Source organism: Lemur catta, chromosome 1 (assembly GCF_020740605.2).
Source record: "Lemur catta isolate mLemCat1 chromosome 1, mLemCat1.pri, whole genome shotgun sequence".
NCBI classification, from domain to species: domain Eukaryota; kingdom Metazoa; phylum Chordata; class Mammalia; order Primates; family Lemuridae; genus Lemur; species Lemur catta.
The window spans coordinates 278,951,581-278,970,258 of NC_059128.1; the positions used below are offsets into that span (position 1 = coordinate 278,951,581).

Consider the following 18,678-nt stretch of genomic DNA (forward strand, 5'->3'; position numbering starts at 1 on the left):
GGATGTTTCATGGGCATTTGACAAGACTGTATTTGAGCTGGGCATGGTGGCTTACGCCTAGTTTGTACTAGCTTTCCTATTATTAGTATTTTCTTGATACATGTTTCTTTAACCTTTTACTTTAAACCTGTCCATACCTTTTTTATATTTAAAGTATGACTACTGTATGCAACATGTGGTTGATTCATCTTTTAATCTTGTCTGATAGTCTCCTTTTACAGTGAGTATTTAGCCCATTTAATTATTCAGAGGTTTGGGTTTAAGACTGTTATATGTTCTGTTTTCTTTCTGTTCTTTGATCCCTGTTCCCTCTTTCCTGCCTTGGGGGGGTAGTGTTATTAAGTACTTTTTGGTATTTTTATTACATCTTTTCTATTGGCTTTTTATTTATTCCTCTGTGTATAATTTTTAGTGTTATTTTATAATATTGCATCTTTAACATCAGTTTTACCTTCGAATAATACTGTGTCATTGATAAACAATGTAATAGCCCTGTAATTCTATCTTGCCCCTTCCACCTTTTGTGTACTTGTTGTCATATATTACTTCTGCATGTTGTAAACTTCACATTAGCTTATTGGCTGTTTAAATACAAAATAGATTTTTACAGAAATTTTAAAACACAGAAATAAAGATAATAGGAAGATCTTTTGTATTTATCCTTACATTTGGTCATTCTGGTGTTCTTCATTTCTTTTTCCAATTCCTGGCTTTTATCTGGTATTTTTCTTCCACCTCAAAAATTTCTTTTAACTTTTTATTTTATAGTGAAGGATTTCTGCTAATTTATCTGAAAATAGTTTAGAGGCCGGGCACAGTGGCTCACGCTTGTAATCCTAGCAGTCTGGGAGGCCGAGTTGGGAGGATCACTTGAGGTCAGGAATTTGAGACCAGCCTGAGCAAGAGTGAGACCTCATCTCTACTAAAAGTAGAAGAAATTAGCCAGGCATGCTAGTGCATTCCTGTAGTCCCAGCTACTCAGGGGGCTGAGGCAGGGAGGATGGCTTGGGACCAGGAGTTTGAGGTTGCTGTGAGCTAGGCTGACGCCATGGCACTCTAGCCTGGGCAACGGAGCTAGACTCTGTCTCAAAAAAGCAAAGATTTTTGATTAGATGTAGAATTCCAGATTGACTTTTTTTTTTCTCTTTCAGCCTAAGTAAAAGATGTTACGGTGTTGTTTTCTGGATTATATTGTTTCTAAAGAGAAGAGAAGTCAGTGGTTATTCTTAGCATTGTTCCTCTGTATATGTTTTCGCCCTCATCCCCCAGCTGTTTTTAATTTTCTAGAATTCAGAAAATTTAAGGTTCTGTTGGGTCCTCAGCTCTCTGATGAGTTTTTAACAGCAGTGGTTTTGTGACTTACCTGCCTTGTTCTTGCCTTTGTTTTTTTTTGTTTTTGTTTTTTTTGTTTTTTTTTTTGAGAGAGTCTCATTCTGTCATCCTGGGCAGAGTGCAGTGGCATGATCATAACTCGCTGCAACCTCAAACTCCTGGGCTCAAGTGATCTTCCTACCTCAGCCTCCCCAAGTAACTGGGACTACAGGCATGTGCCACTGTGCCCGGCTAATTTTTTCTATTTTTAGTAGAGATAGAGTCTTGCTCTTGCTCGGGGCTGATCTCAAACTCCTGACAAGTGATCCTCCTGCCTCAGCCTATCAGAGTGCTAGGATTACAGGCGTGAGTCACCATGCCTGGCCTCTTCTTGCTTTTAAGAGTGGGAATGTTGTGAATTTCTATATTGTAACTAGAAGCAAAAGTCCAGTGATGCTATTATAAATAAATTCAATATTTATAGAGATTTTAAGTGTTACACTATTTCTTAAAAGATGAGCTTTCAGAAAATCTCAGTACACGTTAAAATAATTTATTATTAAACATATTTCTAAAGGGGGGCGTAAATAATTGGCTTTTTAATTTCTGTATCTACTATAAGCAAGTAAGGTTAGACCAGTGCTTCTGTATTTAGAGTGTACTTGGAGTGATCTTTACAGCTTGGAGCCACTGTTACTGAGGGAAGTGTAGCAAGTTCTCAGGTGTGGCCAGCAGAAAAGAGGTCTTGGAGTAGAGCTTGGCATGCTTTCTCTATGAAGGACCAGGGAGTAAGTGTTCTCAGTACTGTGGGCCTCTGTTGCATATTTGTCTTTGTTCTCGTTTGCTTGTTTGTTTTTACTGCCTTTAAAAATATAAAAACTATTTGTAGCTGTACAAAAAAGCATGCTCTAGATCTGGCCACACTTTACTGACCCCTGGGCTCAATGATCTTATAATAATTTTTGTCTCAAAATTATGTTCAGATCTTCTAACCAAAAGTGTATTTGGTATAGTAATGTGTGAAAAGGCAGAGGACCTAACTATTAAGTGTCCTTTTTAATAAAGGCCTCAGCATATGATATATTTAAACATATTTGAAAGTAAATTATGTAGGCTTTAAACAACTGTAGGCTAATTTTAAAAATTTAAAAGTTATGTACGCTTTTATATATTCCATCAGATTTAGAGAAAGCCTTTTATCTTCTCTTTTAGGAGTACAAACCACCAGCAACCCGTAAACTTCATAACATTCTTGGAGTAGAAACAGGAGGACCTGGTGGGCGACGTGCTGGGGAGTCGGGTCACACGGTAGCTGACTACTTGAAGTTCAAAGACCTCATTTTAAGGATGCTTGATTATGACCCCAAAACTCGAATTCAACCTTATTATGCCCTGCAGCACAGTTTTTTCAAGAAAACAGCTGATGAAGGTACAAATACAAGTAACAGTGTGTCCACAAGTCCTGCGATGGAACAGTCCCAGTCTTCGGGCACCACCTCCAGCACATCATCAAGCTCAGGTCTGTTCTCTTCATGTGAAATTGGGCTTGGGAATATTTAATTTTTTTTTTTTTTTAACAAAGCAGAATTATTTAAAAGTGTTTATTAAACTTATTAATGAGGTGGCAGGAATTATTTTAGTTAAATTTGTTCTTTGTAGTTAGTAATACAATAAATTGATCTCCTCCAAAGCACAAGTATTTAATTATGTATGTAATAAATTCTGCTTGATAGTTGGAAACAAAAGTGTTTATTAACCAACACTGTAAATTTTTTTTCAAATGAAGTTTTTGGCCACATGCTTGAGTTTTCCCCTATCTTAACCCAACTTGTGATTTTATTTTAGTTCAGTGGTTCATGTGAGAGAACCTAGTTGTAGTCAGAGGATCCAAAGACTGATATACCTTCAAGTTAATACTATAGATTTTTTTTTTCTTGGTGACATACTTTCAGTTTTAATGGTATAGTTTTAAAATATAAACTTGAGCAGAATTAACTTGGAACTCAAAGTTGTACTGTGTGTGATATTTAAGGTGGATCATCGGGGACAAGCAACAGTGGGAGAGCCAGGTCAGACCCGACGCACCAGCATCGGCACAGTGGCGGGCACTTCACGGCTGCTGTCCAGGCCATGGACTGTGAGACACACAGTCCCCAGGTAAGCTCGCACGCAGTCATTTGCTGTGTCACCTGCTGTGCTCAGGTTTAGCAATACTGGGTGCCAGGTGCCTTTAGGATGATTATGTCATTTATTCTAAAGGTTCTTAAAGTCTTCATGTCTAGCTAGAGAAGCACATTCTTACAATTTTTCCCTTCATTTAGAAATGGCTAACATGTATTGGTGCATACTAGTTCTTGTTTTGAACATTTTTTCTCTGTGTTTACCTCATTGACCAGAGCAACATGTTGAGCTTTGAGCTTCGTGCTGTTTTGATCCCCATTTTACTTACAGTGGGAATTGGGTCTTAGTGGGTTAAGCAGCTTTCCCTGGGCTGTGATCGTAATTACTGCACGAGACTTCCTTCCATGATCTTTTCATAATCTCAAAGTCCTGGATTCTCAGTCAGTTTCTATTTTGATTTTAGCCTCTCTTTTTTTGTTGTTTGTTTGTTTTAAACTCTATTAAATAAAAAGATCTAATAAAGTAATTTTTTAAAAATCGAGGTAAACAGGTGGTGGTGGTAAAAATGTCTAAGTACTCTTGTAAAATAGTAAGTTGGGTCATACTGAGTACTGCATTATGGTGTTTTATGGTGACACACCAGTGTATTATTTGATGGATGAAAGTAAAACTGATGTTTATTAATATCACTCCCTATTCTTGTGACTGCGGCAGCTGACCGCTGCTGGAAAAAAGTCACAAATGTAGCTGTGTTGTCACAGCTGTTAATTAATATTCACCAACCTCTGCTGGGCAGTCTTACGTTTCTCAGGTCTTCCCATCTCTCTCCCATTCTCTTTAATAATTATTTTGCCTGTAGTCCCAGCTACTCAGGAGGCTGAGGCAGGAAGATTGCTTGAGGTCAGGAGTTTGAGACCAGCCCGGGCAACATAGTGATACCCTGTTTCTTAAAATTCTTAAACTAATAATAATTGTTTCAAACTTTTCTACTCTTCTTAGAAGCCTTTGGCCTCCCCTTCTCTGTTCTTACCCAGTCCTTGCTTTGCAAGGAAAAGAGTCTTCAGACAGGAACTCCCTCCACTTGTATCATTAAATACGTGGTCCTTCTTCCATGTGCACTTGTCCAACTTCTCCTCTACTCCTTTTTTGTTAGAAGCATTGTGGTTTTTCTTGCTAAGGCCGAGCCCACTCGGCACCCTGATCCCCTTTCCTTTTGTTTCGTGGGGACTTTGTCCTTTGGTCCCCCTCTGGCTCCTGTGTCTTCAGCCTCACCTTCTCTCTTGGCTCTTTCTGTTGATTAGCATTTACTCATTCTCACATCTCTCTCATCTTAAGCAAAAACATTTCTCTGGCCCCCTGTCTTTCTTACATTATACTTCTGCTGCCTGTGGTCTTCACCTCTTTACCCTTTAAGAGCCTTTCACCTGCTCCAATTAGGTTCCTGCCTCCTGGCTCCATTGCCAGTGTCAGCATGATTTTTATTGATGAGTCCGGTGGACACCCTAATGCTTATCTTTCTTCATTCCTCAATGGAATTTGACAATGTTGACTTTCCCCACTCTTTGAAACACTCAATCTCTGGTTTCCTTGGCAGAGGTATGCTTTGCTATGCCCCCACTTCTCTGGCCTTTCCTTTACTGTCCTTTTTTTTTGGATTCTCTTCTTCTACCCACCATGAAACCTGGATGTTCCTCGAGGCGCCATGTGTCCTGCCCCTTCTCCCCTTGCATATTTCCCGGATGATCTCATCCACTTCTACCAGTGCCTGCCATCACCGTCTTCATGTCAGTCATTCCCAGTCATGATTTCTGACTCAGACGTCACTCCTGAGACCCAGGGCCTGTATTTCTAATTATTTACTATAAACATCGCTTTGAAAATCTCAACAATATGACACTGCAGATGTGTCACATAAACTGATTTCATCATTTGCACTTCCTTTCCAACTCTTGTATTGTTATCATTTATAAAAATAGCCCTAAATTTATCCACTGAAGTCATAAACCTGGGGACACTCCTCTTTCCTTGTTCCCCACACTGAATGAAACCATAAATTATGTGGATTCTCAGCATCCTAAATATATTTTATTCTCTCTCCTTCACTTGACCCTGTTGCTGTGACCACCTCTGGCCCATCTCACTAGAAAGTCTCCTGACTGGTCTTCCCGGGTCCAGTTGCCTGCACTGTTCTTGTCTCTGCAATCAAGTGAACTTGCACCAAAGCAGTCGATCTTGTCATACTTTAAACCAGTTTGTGGCCGGCCATTGTACCTAAAATAAAATACAAACTTGTTACCAAGGTGACAGTGATTGCCATGAGCTGGCCCGTACCCGGGCCATTATTTTTCCTCTTTACTCATTCTGGTCATACTGACTTTTTGTTGTTTAGAATATACCACGTTCTCTCTCTTCTCTCACATTTACCCTGCTGTAAGCCTGGAACACTTTTCCTCCCTCTTTTGCTTTGGTAAGTACTATTTATGCTTCAGGTTTTAACTTAAATATTACTATTTCCAGAGGCTTTCCTTAATTCTTTGAAGTATCCTTCCTTCCTTTCTTCCCTCCCTTCAATACTGCAAACACATTAAAAGGTACCAAGAGTAACATAAGACACCTGTGTACCTCCTGCCTACCTGTATTTGACAGAAGTCAACATTTTGTTTCAAACCCTTTTTTATAATTAATTGTTGAATAGTTACTATAGTCACATGGTTAAAAAAATAGCTAAATATAAAAGGAGATTCAGTGAAAAATTTTCTTTCCTTCCATATCTTCTAGTCACCCTGCTTCTAAACCAATGTTCTTAGTTTTTTGTGTACTTTTTGAGATATTTATATTTTGAGATTTGTATAAGCAAATACAAATAATTTTTTACCCATCCTTTGTACGTGAATGATAGCATAACAGACTGTTTCACATCTTGGTTGTTCTTTTTTTTTTTAAGACAGAGTCTCACTCTTTTGCCCTGGCTAGAGTGCTGTGGCGTCAGCCTAGCTCACAGCAACCTCAAACTCCTGGGCTCAAGCAATCCTACTGCCTCAGCCTCCCGACTCCCGAGTAGCTGGGACTACAGGCATGCGCCACCATGCCCGGCTAATTTTTTTTTCTATATATATTTTTGGTTGTCCAAATCATTTCTTTGCTTATTTACATTGCTCAGCTGCCCGGTATTCATTGTTTAGATGTTCTGTAAGTCCTTGTCCTCCATTAATGGACATTTAGTTCATTTCCATCTTTTTTGCTGTTAAAGTGATGGTGTAATAAATAAATAACCCTGTACAGTAGTTTTCCTTATCTGTGGTTTTGCTCTCCACAGTTTCAGTTATCCATGGTTAACTGCAGGCCAAAAACATTAAGTGGAAAATTTTAGAAATAAACGGTTCGTGAGTTTTAAATTTTATGCTGTTGTGAGTAGCACAATGAAGTCTTGTACTGTCCCACCCTGTCTCGCTCGGGACATCAACCATCCATTTGTCCAGTGTATTCATGCTCTGTATATACTTAGTAGTTGTCTAGGTTATCAGATTGACAAAATAGTGTATATAGAGTTTGGTACTATCCACAGTTTTAGGCATCCACTGGGGGTCTTGGAATGTATTCCCTGCAGATTAGGGGAACTGCTATATATGTATCATTCACACATAGGCAGTTTATCTGTGGTATAAGTTCCTGGAAGTGAAATTACTGTGTCAAAGAGTAATGTAATTTGTAATTTTGATAACTATTGCCAAATTTCCTTCCATGTGATTTTATAATCCAGAAACTTGAGCAGCTTCATGTTTATAAACCATTAGGATTTTCTTTTCTGAAAACTCCATCCCAGTTTTCTGGATTGTTTTCAATAGTATCTCTAAAAGTTTGATTCTCAGACCACCTTCACTGAAAGAATAATTTATGTTAGCCACTGGTGATAGAAACAGTCTTTGGATTCCTAGGACTTAGAGTGACACAAGTAAATAAACAACAAAAATGAATAAAAACTGCAAGTAGCATTAGCTGTTAAAAAGAAAATAAGAAAGAATACTGTGATAGAGAATGACTATTTGTAGGGCGGGATGTATTAATTAGCATAGGCCAAACTCCGATGACAGACCCTCAAAATATGGTGGTTTAAAGAGTATGAGATTTTTTGTGCAACAGTCCAGAGTGAGTGTTTAGGTTAGTAGCTTGGCTCTCTTCTGTGTCCTGGTCTCCTATCATCTTGTGGCTCCACCGTCCCCTAGGGCCTAGTTGTTCACTGTGTGGAGTAGGCAGAAAGACTAGGGAGGTGTTTGTTGTGCCAGGCTAGCAGTGATGTACAAACTTTGATTCACATTCTGTTGACAGCTTAGTCACACAGCCATACCTAAGTTCAAGGGAAGCTGAGAAGTATATTGTAGCCATGTGCGCAGGAATGAGAATATATTTTTTGTGCACAACCATTAGACTGCCACAGGGGGCAGTATTAGCCAGAGTGGTCAGAGAAGACTCTGGAACTGAAATGATAAGAAAGAAGCTCCCAACAGTGAGTACAAATGCCCTACGGCATTTGAAAGGTTTTGGCCAGATTGAGGAAAGGAAGGCCGACAGTGTGGTAGACGCCCCAGGTAGCAGGGGGGAGCTTAGAGACAGCTTAGAGAAAGAGGTTGGAGAAACAGGCATTAGCCAGATTATGCAGACCATTTTATGAATTTGGGATTGTCTGGTTTTTCTAAGTGCACTGAGAAGTCATTAAAGGATTTTAAATAGGAAAGTGATTAGATTTGTGTTTTAAAAGGGTTGCTCCTGCTGCTCAGTTGGAGAAGGGCAAGGTTGGAAGCAGGGCATTTGTTTAGGAAGCTGTTGTGTTAGTCTAGGCCAGAGATACTAGTGGCCTGGACTAAGTGATGGTGGTGGAAGGGAGAGGAGAGGTCAGGAGTGTGATCTATTTTGAAGGTAGACTCCCTAGCGCTTGCTGATGGGTTGGATGGAGGAATTGTTGAACAGCTGGATGGATAGTAGTCCTAGTATTTTTATTGAAAGAAGAAAGATGGAGAGAGGAGGGACTTCAGGGAGAAAGTAAAGAATTCCTTTGGACCTGCCAAAAATCCTTACAGAACCTTTACAGAAAAAAATTGCTAACCCCTGACATAAATAGTGCTCCCAAGGAAAGACAGTGGCTGGTGAAATATATGAGCCTATTTATGGGTATGACTTCTTAAAAATTATAGCTTTCATGGTAAAGTACTTTTTACCCTTGAATATATTTGGAATTTTATATTATAAGACTGTCTGACACATTAAACGTTTCAAAAACCCTCTCTCCATGATTAATATGAATGCTAGTGTCATAGCTTTTGGTCGAAGATTGAAACTTGGAAACAGTACTCTGAATAATCCTTTTAAAATCTGTTCTTACAGGTGCGTCAGCAGTTTCCTGCTCCTCTTGGTTGGTCAGGCACTGAAGCTCCTACACAAGTCACTGTTGAAACTCATCCTGTTCAAGAAACAACCTTTCATGTAGCCCCTCAGCAGAATGCATTGCATCATCACCATGGAAACAGTTCCCATCACCATCACCATCACCACCACCACCACCACCACCATGGACAACAAGCCTTGGGTAACCGGACCAGGCCAAGGGTCTACAATTCTCCAACAAATAGCTCCTCTACCCAGGATTCTATGGAGGTTGGCCACAGTCACCACTCCATGACATCCCTGTCTTCCTCAACGACTTCTTCCTCGACATCTTCCTCCTCTACTGGTAATCAAGGCAATCAGGCCTACCAGAATCGCCCAGTGGCTGCTAATACCTTGGACTTTGGACAGAATGGAGCTATGGACGTTAATTTGACCGTCTACTCCAATCCACGCCAAGAGACTGGCATAGCTGGACATCCAACATACCAATTTTCTGCTAATACAGGTCCTGCACATTACATGACTGAAGGACATCTGACAATGAGGCAAGGGGCTGACAGAGAAGAGTCCCCCATGACAGGAGTTTGTGTGCAACAGAGTCCTGTAGCTAGCTCGTGACTACATTGAAACTTGAGTTTGTTTCTTGTGTGTTTTTATAGAAGTGGTGTTTTTTTCCAAAAACAAAGTGCAAAGCTGCTTGAATCAGAAGGAGATTAACACACTGAACCGCTACAAGAGGGCAAAGCTGACTTTTTTTTTTTTTTAACTTGAAAAGATTGCAAAGGGACAATGAAGTGTTTAAAAGAGCCATGTCCAAACCCATCTTCACGGATAGCTCAGAGGTATCCTCTTTTTGCCTCCCCCATTTTAACTTGCCACATCCCAGTCATAGTGGGGTTTTTTTTGTCTTTCTATTCAACAAAAGTTAATGTTCAGATGTTGGTCTTGGTCATTTGCCAACTAATTTTAAAATAAAAGGCACTGCACATAATTTGCATAAAGGGCCCCATGAGGGTGTTTTTTTTTTCCTTTCTTTTTGTCCCCTCCTCCCCCCTTTTTTGGTTTGGTTTTGTTTTGGGTGGGGGGTGGGAAATTTGGGTTTTTTAGTCCTCTAAACACACTTGGGCACGGAAATGCAGTACTGTAAGAAAGAGGGACCTCCAGCTTACACAAACATCATCTTCAGCTGTATGAAAGGGACGGTTGTATTGAAGTTTGTAAGGCACATTAAGCATGTTAAGTGGCGGGGATCAGAACTCTCCTATCTGAACCTACTGAGGAGCAAAGCAGCAATCACATGGGATCCTGTGGGTCTCCTGTTGTAGAGGCCACAGTAAGATAGGAATGGAACGTGACTGGTCTCCTAACCAAGGTGCACTGAGACGCAATCAACGGGTCAGTTGTGGCCAGTCCTGGGGAGGTCTGAGTGGTGGTCTTTGGGATAACCTTTGGCCTTATGGATTTGGACTCAAAATTAGAAGAGCCTACCATTTCAGATGCAATCACTTTTGGACATGCTTTTGCAGACAGTCCTTAATGCTGAAAACACAGAGAATGGGTAATTCAAGAGGCCTTTCTTTTAAAATAGACTTTTGTGACCCACTAATTGTAAGGTATTGCAAGGTCACTTTGCGTGTGTCATAAAGTTGACTTCCTTATTGGTTGAAGGTCACAGAAGTAGTGGTTTGCTTTGATGGAAATAGCTACAGCTGTGTCCCTTCCTGCTTTTTACTTTTTCTTTTGCTTTTTCTCGGCACGTGGTATCTCCACCATTTCTTCTGCACAAAGATGTCTTCTGTTCATCCTGAACATTTTTCAAAAATGCAGAATTTTATGTGACTGCTTTTTTGCCTCACAATTATGCTGTGAATTTTACAAAAATTTATTTTCTTTTTTGATAATTTATTGTACCAAAGCTGTTTTTATAGCACATAGATGTCTGTAACCAATAATGTAGCAGTTCTGCACTTTGACACAAGGTGTAACTAGACCATTTTTAAATGTCAGTTGAAAATTATGGCTGTACTATTGCTTAAACAAAACTGGAACTGTTGTTGAATCCATAGCCAATACATTTACAGCAATCTGTGTACTGAACATAATAGATTGACATCTAATTCAAGATTACAACATCTGTTACATTCTAAATGTGTTCAGGCTTCTGAAGGTAAAGGGACACTGGATCCAGAAGCTATGGAACCAGCAGTTGATTCTTGTATTCCTGATTAACCTACTTGTAAACTTGAAAGCAAGACCTCGATTGCACCAACAGGTCCAAAATGTGAGCGCGAGTAAAGCAGAACTCTCCTGCATGACCTGAGTGAGCAGGCTGGTATTTAACAGGTGCCTCGTTTTGAGATTATGCTGCCTTAATGTAACACAGTCTGGCAGTTGCTAAATTTGTGTTCCCATTTTAAATTGACCAATTTTAGGGTGTTAGACTTTTGAGCGGTTGAATTGGGCGAATGAAGATAAGTAATTTACCTGTCCAGGATCAAAAGAAGCCTAGAAAAGAAGCAGTAATCTACCTCTGCCGATAACCCTGTTCAAACAACGCAGCAGAACACCACATTACTTTTTATTGGTCAATTCCATGTGGCTGACTAGGTCAATTTTTTCTGAACAAAAGCAGGTTTTTATATGTAAACAGTGACAAAAGAAAGGCTTAAAACTATGTAAATGTGAATGGAAACTTGGAAATATCCGTTTTTATAAACCACAAATTTTTTTGCTGTTAATCAGGAAATCCATATTTATTTTGTAATTAAATGTCAAGCCTGTGGATGATTTTTTTGAACTTGGTAGTTCATAAAGGTTTACAGTGAATAAAAGGATATCATCTTGAGTATAGCAATATCAAAAAGGAATTCAGTAGTTACTGCTGTTTAGGAATATAAGCTTAAGATATTATATGGGTCAGGTCATTTTTTTTCTGTGCTGGTTGCCACATCTTAGCAAGCACCAAAAAACTAAAGCAGTTTTTTAAACCAATATTTACATAAAGAAAATCATAAAATCCAATGCTTCTGCATACTGTGTTATGTTACAGTCCAGTTTTGTGTGCTTTACTACACAGTTTGGTTACAGGACTTCTGTGCATTGTAAACATAAACAGCATGGAAAAGGTTAAATACCTGTGTTCAGATTGTAAGATCTAGTCCGGACTTGCTGTGTATATTGTAACGTTAAATGAAAAAAGAACCCCCTTTGTATTATAGTCATGCGGTCTTATGTATGATAAACAGTTGAATAATTTGTCCTCAGACTCTTTACTATGCTTTTTTAAAATTAATTTAAGAAAAATGTAAACATAGTAAAAAATCTTCCTATGCAATTAACCTGGTCCAGGTCTGGTAGGTATGCTGAGTTATAATAAGTCTAGTTAAATATGTAAAAAGGAAAATATTTGAGTTACATCAACATAGGCTTAAAAAATCTCTGAAAGTAAAAATTGGAGGTTTAACAGATCACTTTGATTTTTCAAATGGATTCTTTATATGAGTGATTATTCACACATTTTCTCTCTGACGCAAAGTGCTAATATTTTAGTTTGTAGTGCGTAGAATCGATGTGAGAGTACGATGATTTTCTCTAATAGGCTTTGACCTGCTGGGACGAAGGAGGGAATGTAGACACTGTTGTTCCTCCTTCTCTGAATCCTCATATGGGACATACCAAGGACTTTCTGTACAACTTCTAGACCTCCTGCCACAGTGAATCTCTAACCTAGAGTCTTCTCTTTTTACCAGTTAACCTGCAGAAGTATATATTAAGGTGGCTTTCAGAAGGTAAGGAATTTATTTAAAAAGTTAAGTGTGATACTGTAAAATTCAGGTTGGCTATGTAAAAGTTGAACTTAACCCCATGTAAGAAAGGAAAACTTACTCTAGTTTTTTCTTAGGGTATGAGAATTTTACTTAGGTCAAGGGCACATTTTGTGATACCAGACTCAAAATGAGATTTATTTTTTATTTAATGAAAATTAGAACTACATGTAAAAAATCATTAGGTCTGCAGTAATTATGTAAGGCCTGAAAAATGACCATTGAGACCAGGCATGGTGGCTCATGCCTGTAATCCTACCACTCTGGGAGGCCGAGGTATGAGGATCGCTTGAGGTCAAGTTTGAGATCAGCCTGATCAAGAGCAAGACCCCGTCTCTACTAAAAATAGAAAAAAATAGCTGGGTGTGGTGGCATGCGCCTGTAAGTCCCAGCTACTCGGGAGACTGAGGCAGGGCTGAGCCCAAGAGTTTGAGGTTCCAGTGAACTATGACGATGCCACTGCACTCTAGCCCAGGCAACAGAGTAAGATTCTGTCTCAAAAAAAGTTTGTCCCTGTACTCTTTCCTAGCATTTATGTTTTTAAACTTATTGTCATGTTCCTATAATAGGGAAATACATAAACAAAATACACATAAAGACAAGATAGCACTCAATTCTAGGTCAGTTTCCCAATTTCCTTGTGGCTTTTATTTTGTAAGCCCCGATAATACAATTTTTATATCTATTTTTGTAGTGTAGACCATATGCAATAGACCAGATGGTTCATTCCAAATACATGACTTGGTCTTAGTGCCATGTATGAAGAGAGTTATCTTTTTAAGATTTAGTGGGACAGAAACATGACTTTGATATACTTACTGAGCCTATATTCAAATTTCTTAAAAATCTACTTGGGACATCTGCTGACCAGACCTTAGAAAGCCTTTGGTGTCAGGAAGAGTAGATAGAGCATAAGTTCTGATTTTCTTACCCCTGGCTCCTTACCTAGAATTGTTTCCTAGGACGAAAATATACATCAGGTAATTTTTACTACCAAGAGCAAGAGAATAAACCCTTAGAAAATAGCTTATTTTATTCATTATCCCTTTTGATGCCTCACAGTACTCTGTAAATGGATCCACTGGGAACCATCCTGTAGGTGCCAATGGAGCTTTTACCATGGACTAGGAATTTTTTTACATATCCCTGTGTGTAAAGCACTAGGTGTTTGTTCTGTGAAGATTTGTTTGGTGAGGTAAGTTCATCCTTGTGTGTGTTTGTCTTTCTCTTGGGCATTATGCAGAGCCGCAGTGGAAGAGTTCAGCTCCTCTCAGTGAGAAGTGGTGAAGAACCAGGATGTTCTTGCATCATAACTTTTTAAAAATAGCATTACCTTAACACTGAGAGCATAAGGTATCTGTCACTGTTTTTTTTTAAATTTCTTGTATCTTCAGAGGCAAAAAGGTATTCTCCAATTGAACACTGTGATTTAAACATGGTAACTAGAATCACACACATTTCTTTTCAATATGCAGCTTTACCTGAAAACCTTTTTTCCATTATCTCCCACCTTTAGCGTATGTCCCTGTATAAAAAAGTTAGAGGGGTGGGAATTAGTGTGGGTAAATTTCAGTTTCCGTTTTGCGTGAATTCCCTGCCATCCCCAGCAGAACCTGTGGATGCTGATTCAGAGCAGGAAGGGTACAGATAGGCCCTAATCTTGCTTCCTTTCGCTTTTACCAGGTAGGGTCGTCCAGTCTCAGCAGGGTCCTGAAGGAGCAGAGTTCTAAGAGTATGAGTCATGTTGGCTAACAAAATGCATTAAGTTTGAGTCAGGAAAAATGACAAAAGCTCACAGCTCTGCTCGTGTTGGAGACACTGGCAGTGGGCCTGGGCGGCCAAGAGTGCCCGTAGCTGGAGAAATACTGAGGATTCTGCAGGTTGCAACCTGTAAAAAGGCCATGTAGGTATTATTGCTTAAATTTTGTGTTTGAAAGACCAGTTTATTTATCTTAATTAAATTTCTAAAATTGCCACCTGTGGGATATTTGGGGTTTTTATTTTGTTCTTGTAAATTTTTGTCCACAGTATCTACTCATTAATCACTGTAATCGCCCCTGAATTCTTTAGCTTAAGTTGCAGTAGAAGGAGAGAGTCAGAGCAAAGGCAGGGTAAAGTGGCAGGCACGGCAGGTGTGGTCCTGCACTGGGGTGGGCTTCGCAGCCAGCTGGGCAGCAGCAGAGGCCAGAGCCTGAGTGAAAGCCACCAAAAGGGGAGCCGCTTACGTCAGTAGAAAGTGTTGAGGTGGTCAAAGGAGAGCCTGGGGTGGAACTGGTGAGTCATCTGCACTCAATGTTGCATAGAAGGACTGCATGGAAATGCATGGGGTGGGGTGAGATGCGTGTTCGTTAACTCTCCCTGAAATGGAAGAAATTATTTCTGGTGGTGTGAAATGGTTGTGTTATGTTTTTTAAAGATTTAAAGCATAATACAGTGAAATAGCTTAAGGAGAAAGTCCATTTTTTATGTATGTACAGACAGGCCTTAGTTGCTGAAGAGGTGATGTGAGGCGGAGTGTGGAGGTCCCCAGGTGGGTGGAGGAGTTTACCAGGTGCCACGCCCACTCATTGTCCAGCCAATCAGGAAGCAGATTCTAGGAAGAAGGGTGGTTTTGATGAACGCTGGTGATATTATCAAACTGTTGAGTCAGTACTTACCCCTTTAAAACCAGTTTTCAACCCTGCTGCACATGACATGCTTCTGTAGAACTCGGATGCCCCATCACACTCCCAGAATTTTTGATTCAGAGAGTCGGGTGTCTTGTGTCTTTTTCAGAAGATTTACAGGTGATTCAGAATCTCCAGCCAGGCAAGGAGAAGCAGGCGGCTAATCTGACAAGTCTGCATTCAAGAACGTCTTGAATGGAGTTTTATTATTAATGTTTATATACATACAGTGATGAATAATTAAAATCTGCAACTTACGTTGCATTACAAAATGTTAAATGTTAACCCTCCAAGAAAGGTGGAAATTGCCAGATGTAAGTATATAAAACTTGCACAATTTGTTTCTTTTTGTCATCTTCCCTTGTGGAAGGGGATTGATGTGACATCCTGTCAGGAGCTCTCAGATGTCCCAGGAGAATGACATGTGTTATTTTCCAGCAGTGGGATTCGGATTCATCCCCTCATAGCTCAGTTGCACGTGGTCTTTTGTAAGATGAGGAGGGGTTCCCCAGGGCATCAGCCACTTGGGCTGGGGAGAGGTTACAAATGCTGCCCTAAAGTTCCAGATGGGTTCAGATCTGGGCTGGTCCACACATGGGGTCTGGGACCGTGGGCAACCACCGTACCTCCCCGAGCCTCACTATTCTAGCTGCGGGAGGAGATATCTATGGTATCCACTTAGGGGATGCTGTGCGGGCTTCAGTGAGGTAAGGTACGTGAAATCTCAGCACAGTGCCTAGTGGAGAGGAAGTGCCTAATAAATATAACACGTAGCTAACTAGGTTAGCGCTCGAGTCCACAGCCTCAATAAAGTCTCCTTTTTCTATGTGAATATGATAAACATGACGTGGGCAAATTAACTGAATGATTAAACGGGATTATTTTCCAGTTAACTTTTATTTCTGGAGTCTGGGACTAGATGTTAACATCCCTTTTCTAGTTGCTTTTGCTACTGTACAGTACCTATACATATGTCAGAACTTAGAGGTTTTTTGTGAGGGTTTTTTTTTTTTGTAGTTTTGTTTTGATAGGATGTAGAATATATAAATGTCTTATAAGGATGGTTTTTCAGTTGAATTTTACTGTCCAGCTTCAAGGAGACTACCTGGAGGAATAATCATGCCAAGGGTTCATTTTTTCACAAGCTTTGTCATCAGACCCTGGTGGCCATGTGTCCAGGCACCCTTCCCCGCCCTCATTCCCACCTCGACCCCAAGGCATTGCTGGTACATATTTAGCCTTCGGAGATTTGACTTGGTTCAGGGAAAAAAGAGGATGACAGATAAAAATCAGCTCTTAAGTTTATAAATCAAACAGTAATATCATTGGGGAAGGTTTGGGTACATAACAGGTTATAACCCACATTTAAAAAGCAGTAAGGAACTATTTAATAGTTGCTGCTTTTTTCTTTCTTTCTTTGTTGATGTTAGGTGACTGTACATCCAGCTTGGGGTCCTCAGTGTTATCTCCTTTTCATTCCTAAAGTATCCCCCCTCATATCAAATGTAAGGACAAAAATTCCTTAGGATAAAAGTTTGCTCGTTTGCATTAGAATGTACATGATTTGCATTACAATGGCCCGTGGCTTTGGATAGATAAAGATGAAACAATGGATCTAATCATGGGGTTAACTGTTCACCTAAGGTAGATAAAATACTTCTGGGAGATAGAGTTCCCCACACATTCCTAAAATTCAAATATAGACAACCGTGTACTTATAAAGCAAATTGGACTGGCTTCTGTGCCTTCTCACAGCTCTCGGTCGTTTCCCTGACTGGTTTGCATACCTGCACCCAGCCCAGCAGGGTTCCAGCGCTGACTGCAGCCCTGCAAGATGACCCTGGGGATGGCGCTGACTGCAGTTCTGGATTGTGCCTGTGCCACGCTGAGACTTGAGTGATGCTTTGCTGTCCACAGAGCGCTTACACAGGACCCACTGAATGCTTACCTTCTGGCTGCAGGACGACTGGGGAATGTGGGTGCTGGGGAGACAGGGGACCTCCTTCCCGTAAGCATGCTTTCTAAAGGCATCTCTCCCGTCATGTAATGGCAATGACTTAACATTATGGTCTAGAGGAATTCCATTTAGGAGGCTTCCCACTGGATAATCGCTAATTGTGGTCTTTCTCCTCAGCTCAGTCTGTCTGCAGGTTAGAGTTCTGCCTGTTTTCACTAGAAGCGCGGGAACTTGCAGTGACTAGATGCAAGAACAAAACAGTAGCTCCTCTACTGGCAGGATCAAAACAGAGTGAACTCGAAATATCTCCCCGACTCCCTGCAGAAGATACTTTAAATCAAAGAAAGCAGTGCTCACCCTGGAAACAGAATTTTAAAATAGATGAAGAGTCCTACCCTAAAGGAAAATAACATGTTATCGGCAGAGGGTCTTGGGGCGGCTGATGTGAGGACTTTAAAAGAGAATCATCAACAAGTACTAATGGAACACCGGTCATGTGCAAGGTCCTTAGCTGGGTCCTAGAGATGAGAATAAAAAGCATGTCACTTTTTGTTCTTAGCAGTGGAAAGACAGACAAGTAAGTAATTACAAGTAATCCTGGTGTTTAAGACAGTCGTAGTGTGAACAGGGACCCTATTCTGGTCCAGAGAGACTGTGAAGTGCTGTTTCCCTGAGGAATTGATGTTTAAGCTGCTACGTAATGGATGAATGGGAGTTATCTAGGTAATAGTAGAAACGTTCTAGAATCTAGGAGAAGGCGACAGCATGTTCAAGGTCTAGCATAATGAGAAAGTGAGGGGCCTCAGCATTACCTGTTTATAAGTGGATAGAGTCAAGACCTATTTAGGAAGAAGAGCAGACTGATCTTGGGAATTGAGTGGATGGCGTGGGGGGTGGTAAGAAGGGCAGGAGTCAGGCTTCCCCCCACATGTTCAGCTTGAGCAACTTGATGGAGGTGCCATTGGCTGGTGTTGGGGACATTTGAGGTGGAGCAGGTGTGCCAGGGAGTCATGAGTTCAGTTTTAGGATTTTGAATGTTAAGGGCTTGTAGGACGTCTAAGTGGAGATGTCTGGTGGGCAATTTGATATGAAAGAATGGGTTGGAGGGGGAAAAGGTCAGGCCTGGGGATGTTTTCTGGTCATTCTTATACAGGCAAATGATGGTGACTGGGATGATCTAACGGGTTTGGGGAAGAGTCTAGGACGCTTTAATGAGAGAAACTTGTGTGTTCAGAAATGAATACCCTCACACCTTGCTCCACCCGAGGATGTTTTAGATCTATCAAGGGGATGGGGGATTATCCAGCCCCTCGCTACTCAGTGTGGTGGGTGGACCAGCCACATTAGCCTCACCTGGGAGCTGTGAGCAACACAGAATCCCAGGCCCCAGCCCGGACTAATCTGTCAGAACCTGCGT

General features: G+C 40.5%; 1 protein-coding gene across 1 annotated transcript in view; it reads left to right on the forward strand.

Annotated features, from left to right (window-relative positions):
- DYRK1A (dual specificity tyrosine phosphorylation regulated kinase 1A) overlaps window positions 1-12,077 on the forward strand; it is a 119,398-nt gene extending 107,321 nt beyond the window's left edge. The window contains exons 5-8 of the mRNA XM_045525750.1: window positions 1,152-1,212; window positions 2,524-2,830; window positions 3,344-3,468; window positions 8,812-12,077. Coding sequence (XP_045381706.1) covers window positions 1,152-1,212; window positions 2,524-2,830; window positions 3,344-3,468; window positions 8,812-9,432 — 1,114 coding nt within the window. The 3' untranslated portion in view covers window positions 9,433-12,077. The remainder of the gene's footprint in view (window positions 1-1,151; window positions 1,213-2,523; window positions 2,831-3,343; window positions 3,469-8,811) is intronic.
- Window positions 12,078-18,678: the final 6,601 nt, after the last annotated feature.